Below are 6,000 nucleotides of genomic sequence, written 5' to 3'. Positions count from 1 at the left end.
GTGTGTGTGTGTGTGTGTGCGTGTGTGTGTCTTGTGTGTGTGTCTTCAACACTTCACTTTTTTACCTGTCCCAAACAGATGCTACACATGGCAACTGAAATATTCCTACAAACTGTGCAGGACAGAGACTTCCCTGAATTTATCGTCACCTACCTGAAACTAGACCATGCTTGTCTGGCCTCTTACAATCATAGCCTTCATCTCACAGCCCTAACAGCAGCACACCGTGGAGTACAAACACCCCTGAAAGACAAAGGCCTCATAAAACCCACAGAAAAGCTATTCACTAATACTGGGACTACTTTTAGCCATGCTAGTAGAGATCACGCTTTATTTTTGTGCATTGTAAATACAGAAAAATGTTGAAAACGTAGGACTCAACTATCTAATTAAAGCTGAGTAAACTAACCTGGTCAGATCTTAATTTTTAAATGAGAAATGACAAGAGTAGTAAATATAAAGAAAAACAAAAATAACTTTACTTTCCTATGTTAATACAGGTCAAGGGACCCTTTCTTCTGAAAAGGGTTGTTAACACCAGTTCTCATCAATAAACATAAGGCACTTGTTTAGAATACAACATCACTGCATTTTTTTTTCCCACTTGTTTTTCTAACCCTGTTTCCCCCCACAGTATCATTTGGAATTAATAGAGTGAATGAGGCAAATGTGGGATGATCCAGTCGATACTACTCAGAGCAAGACAGTACAGTACAATGTTTCGGGGGTGCTGTCTGGACATAAAACGAACCCTGTCAAGGTCCTCTGACACCAGACAATGTATCCACTATCAAGTAAACCTGAAAGAAAATAAAATATTTATTCAATAGTTCCAGTAAAATTGGGTCGGAGTACAATATACATGTTAGGAATTTTAGCTCCTCACGGGTGGAATCTGCATCAAGAGTTCGGAGTATTTACGAATTTTCATTCTAAGACAGTCTACATCAGTTGAACATTGTCAAGACAAATATATGAACTTCATTTCAATATACAGTAGAGTTGAAACATAATTCACACATAAACACCCCCTATCGTATGGCTGGTGCCTCCTCCCAACACCTCAGTAGTGGCAGAGGTAGCACTAGTGTTCTTTCCCAACAATGAGAACTTCGGTTGCCACTCATAGGAGAAGTTGAAAAAAAGTTTGTGGTGGTGGTGGTGGGGTTTTTTTTGTTTGTTGTTTGCCATCTGTGAAGATGTTCCTGAGACAGGGCCAGTTAATAAAACGGAACAAAGCACTGGAGTTCGGCTTGTACTTCTCTTTACATCACTAAATCGCTAGACCGGGACGCAGAATGCAGGCCACGTACTATGAAAGGTTGAGTTTAGCACAACTGTTCAATCAGTAGAAGGATCAGGTCTCCTGAAAATTCCCTTTAGAATATATGCCCTAGAAACTAAAAGTACCACAAAAAGATCAATCATATATACAATTGATTCATTTTACTTAACCTTATTTGCTCAGATCTTGCAAACGCAACGAGGATATTGAGCCTGAGGCCAGTTCTCAGTATACAGGTTTATCATCGTAAGGCTCAGTCTCTCCATCAAAATCGCAGTTCTCAGTTTCCTTTCAAATTAGGAAATTAGGAATTACATTCATAGTACCTGCCACCATCCTCGCCCTCAAGGAAAGGTTCATGCAGGAGCAGCACTACACCTGCATTACGGAGTCCCCTGACACCGGCACTCAGCCCGCAACGAACGCAACCATCTGCGCTCATTTTACAGCACGTTACATTGCCTCTGGCTTGCACCTCTGTTTCCACCTGTGTATTTTCACAGAAGCCCAACACAGATTAGTTGAAATATTCACACAACTGTTTTTCAAAACAATTTATTGCATCATATTTGGTACCTTATGTTTGACAACAAAAAGGAAATTACATCTGTAACTGCAGGAAAAAGAAGCTGGTCTGTTATTGAAAAAAAAAAATCTTGGGCCCTTTAAAAATTACAAAGTCTTGGGCTTGCCTGAAACAACTGAGCAAGAAATATATTCTTAGAAATGTAGGGCTTCAAGTATTACAAACCTGTGACACTGTGGAAAAATTCCAGAGGTATCTAAACTGCAGCACTTTTTTTCTGCATATCGTGAACAAGGCCTGCTGAGGTTTTTAACTATTAGTCTCTTGATCAGTCATAGAATGGTAGTCAGGAGTTCTGCTCTTTAACTTCAAGCCATGGTAGATTTTCTTTTTTCACTCTTGGGTGAAAAAATTCATGCGTGCTAATTAGTTGGTGCCACATCACAGTGCATTTGGTTCTTGCATTACAGTTTTAACAAGTTTGGCCAAAACAATGCTGAAAGGTTTGCATTGCTATTTTAGTTCTTCAAGTTTTAGTTAAAATTGAGATTGTTCCAACTGGTTCCTTCAGTTAAAAACTGTGGTACAAGAACACCAAACTGATCATGTACAGTGAATTTTGGAAACACAACAAGCATATTGAACACCCTCTAGGTTTCTTAGAAATTCTGCTTGGTATCTATATGTCCCAGCTTCTACAACATCAAGCATCTGTTGTAGGTTTCTCTGTAAATAGTGATTCACATTGCATACTTCCTATGGTCAGAATCAACCCCGTAACAAAATCAGTCAGATGCTAAAGCCCCAACAACTCTTTGTGCTCAGTGAAAGAATCCAGTGCTAAAACAGCATTTATGCTGTCTGAGATATAGTAAAATCTCACAAGACAAATTTTAAAGTAATATTTCTGCCACACACCTGCTTTGTTAGCTGTAACAGCCTCCAGATTTTATATAAATTAGTTAAAAAACATGGGTGGGTAGGTAGGAATAGAATAAGGTATCTTTTTTTTTTAATCCCTCAATTTTAGCAGCTTTTAATTTTTTAAGAAACTGAACCTATATCCTGTAATACGTTAGATATTTTATATATACTTTTTCAGCAGGATAAAAAACGTAAAACACTATTTGAAGGCAAGAACATTTACTCTTCTCATTCTGTGTAAGTTAGAGCAATGCAGCAGGTGCGTGACAAAAATATTATACACTAGATATGGTCCAAAGTCATTCCATTTGCTTGTTTAATGATGTTCAGATTTCATTGGCCAGTTCTTCAGTTTCTGCAGAACTATCTCCATTAACTGTGATCTTCATATCCTCTTCATATCCAGGAGGCATGAAAGCCAAAGCATAAGGGAAAAGCTTATGACAATTTGCTCTATAAACTTCAGCAGCTTCTTTACAGTCTCCTAGGCTACCATCACACAAGGCTTCTAATACCTCCATACATGTCTAAAGAAAGAGAAAAGGTAATATTATAACTTGTCCAAAAACAAAAAGAAAGTTTTTTACTGTGAATTTATTAGACATTTCATTATCAACACATTTTCTAAGCAAAAGGCAAATGTACATATTGAAGACACAGAAAGCATTCTATCCCCGCATATTCAATCCCTAAGAAATAGTTTCTTCAGAATCGCAGGGCTTATACAAAGGATGAATTTATAAACAGGGCCAGGACAATGTGGGGCAAGCAAGATATGCAGCGGCTACATTTAAAGCCACACTCACTCTCAGCAAGTGCTTGACCCCAGGTGGCAACTTTGCCTCAACCCAGGCAGGCTCTGTGTATAAATGTCAACTTTTCCACGCTAATGTCAGGTATTGAACTTAAGCTCTTTAGTTTTTTTTGTTTTTTTTTTTCTTTAAGAGGCTTAGAGACAGCTGGTGGTATCAAACATTGCTTTTCAGCTCTGTATTAAAATTAAAGGTTTGTCCACTGAGAGGAAAGGGAGGGTCTCAAACCAAAGGGCATATATGCAAGAAAAATTTGTTCATGAAAATTGGTAACTGTTTGAACCAAACCCCTTGGTAGATATTCTTAGATTTTAAAATGATGCATGTTAACTTACATTCCTCATGTTTTCTTTATCTTTTCACTTGGAAAACATGTAGTTTGCAGATATATAGTAGCCAACAAACTTTGCCAGTCTAGAAATGTTATAATCTAAATGGTGTATTAATTAGCCATCAATAAGTCAAATGTTTCTTTCTTAAAAGTGTTCCTTCATTTGCTATTAAAGGACTATATCAAATGCTTTATCTGGCCAATTATCATAGGAAGTAGTGCTATATCCTTTGTCTTTAGGCTAAACTAAAATCAGTATCTTGCAAAACATATCCATGTATCTTTTATATTTCAAGTTACATTACAAGTTATAAAATGAGTGTTTTGATTTGATCCCTGGTATGTACATCTTAAATATGTCAGAATCTTCACTGAGACTACTGCTTGGTCAGAAATGTAGAGACAGGAATGAACCAAAATCTAAAATTAACTATGGAATATATATATATATATATACACACACACACACACTATATATATATAAATAAAATTTTACTAAATATATAAAACATATATTTATATATTTATAAAATATATATTTTATATATTATTTTATATATATATATATATATATATATATATATATATATATAAAATTTTACTAGAACAGATTCCTAGAAAAAATATTTTAAATAAAGATGTGGAGCTAGTTCTTGAAGGCCAAGTAGCCTACTGTGCATGTGCACACACAGACAATCCTAAATAAATTTAAGATAGGGTTAGTTTCTGATGTGGATTCATAATGGCTTGGTGAATAATATGCATAATTAACAAAAAAACAATTATTTGGTAAATGTATTCTCTTTGTGAAAAGAGAAACAGAAAGTAGTGAGGTATTCTTCAGAGAGATTATGAAAAACTTTACCTGGAGGTTTCTGTTAGTGAGGGATTCATCAAGTGTTGTTGCCAACTCTATAGCTCGCTTCTGACTAGAAGGATCTAAATAATATACCATTTTGGCAGCTAAATGAGAAGAAAAAAGAAAAATTTTTTTATTTTAAAGTACAACCAGCATCTTATCCTCTATTCATTCAAATATCAAATATAACATATATGTGCACACAGAGTGTGGCACTTTATTAGAAAAGTGGGAAAAGCCATTTGAAATAAACCAAAAAAATCATGACAGGATAGATCAGAAATAGCTTAACTGTCTAAACTAGGAGAATGATTAAGGTAAAAAACTATGAAGAAATACAAATATTCTAATGATAGTTGTTTTTGTGTAGTGGGAACATGGATTTTTCCTCTTTCTAAACTGAGCAGGGGTGCTTGGGTGGCTCAGTTGTTTGAGTGTCCCACTTTTTTTTTTTTAGAGAGAGACAGAGAAATAATGGGGGAGAGGCAGAGAGATAGGGAAACACAGAATCTGAAGCAGGCTCCAGGCTCTGAGCTGTCAGCACAGAGTCTGACATGGGGCTTGAACCCACGGACAGCGAGATCATGACCTGAGCCAAAGTTGGACACTTAAGTGACTGAGCCACCCAGGTGCCCCAAGTGTCCCACTCTTGATTTCGGCTCAGGTCATGATCCCAGAGTTGTGGGATTGAGCTTTGTGTCGGGCTCTGCACTAAGCATGGAGACTCTAAGGATTCTTTCTCTCTTGCTCTCTCTCCCTCTGCCCCTCTCCTCACTTGCACTCTCTCGAAACAAACAAACCCCATAATTTGGGGCTGTGGGGAATACTCCATTTAATGTGTGTAGGAGTGGGGGGTTGGGGGTGTGGGAGCGTGGGAAGAGAGAGATATTCAAACTTGATGGCATGAGCCAAAAATCTGAATTCAGAATTCTACAAAGGCATACAAAGCTGCTGGCCTTCTTAGCCAGGTATTCTAAAAGCATCCTACTAAAGCACTACCCATACGATCCCATCAAGTCTAGATTTTGGACTGCTAGCACAGACCTTTGCCTATGAAATGATTTTAGGTGTTTTGCATTGTCCAATTTAATATCTTATAAGCATGAAAAATAGAAGCTGATGGTCACATCCAAGTGAATCTTAAGAGCATGTTGAAGGAGGAGAAAGAAAAAACAAAGCCCCTCCTTCCTTATATGTAATATATAGTTAAATGAAGTTATATTGCTTCTTTGTAAAAAGCCTATGCTGAACCAGAAGAAACTA

The 6,000-nt window shown here is 36.9% G+C and overlaps 1 protein-coding gene across 2 annotated transcripts in view; it reads right to left on the bottom strand.

Annotated features, from left to right (window-relative positions):
* Positions 1–457: 457 nt before the first annotated feature.
* Positions 458–6,000, bottom strand: part of NAA15 (N-alpha-acetyltransferase 15, NatA auxiliary subunit) — an 84,020-nt gene continuing 78,477 nt past the window's right edge. For both annotated transcript variants that reach the window (XM_049632165.1, XM_049632164.1), the window contains exons 19-20: positions 4,744–4,841; positions 458–3,262 (exon numbers count right to left, since the gene is read on the bottom strand). In XM_049632165.1, coding sequence (XP_049488122.1) covers positions 3,062–3,262; positions 4,744–4,841 — 299 coding nt within the window. In that variant the 3' untranslated portion in view covers positions 458–3,061. The remainder of the gene's footprint in view (positions 3,263–4,743; positions 4,842–6,000) is intronic.

The sequence above is a fragment of the Panthera uncia genome, chromosome B1 (genome assembly GCF_023721935.1).
Source record: "Panthera uncia isolate 11264 chromosome B1, Puncia_PCG_1.0, whole genome shotgun sequence".
Lineage (NCBI taxonomy): Eukaryota > Metazoa > Chordata > Mammalia > Carnivora > Felidae > Panthera > Panthera uncia.
The sequence above is the reverse complement of the archived record's forward strand: the minus strand, read 5'-3'. Positions and strand labels throughout refer to the sequence as shown.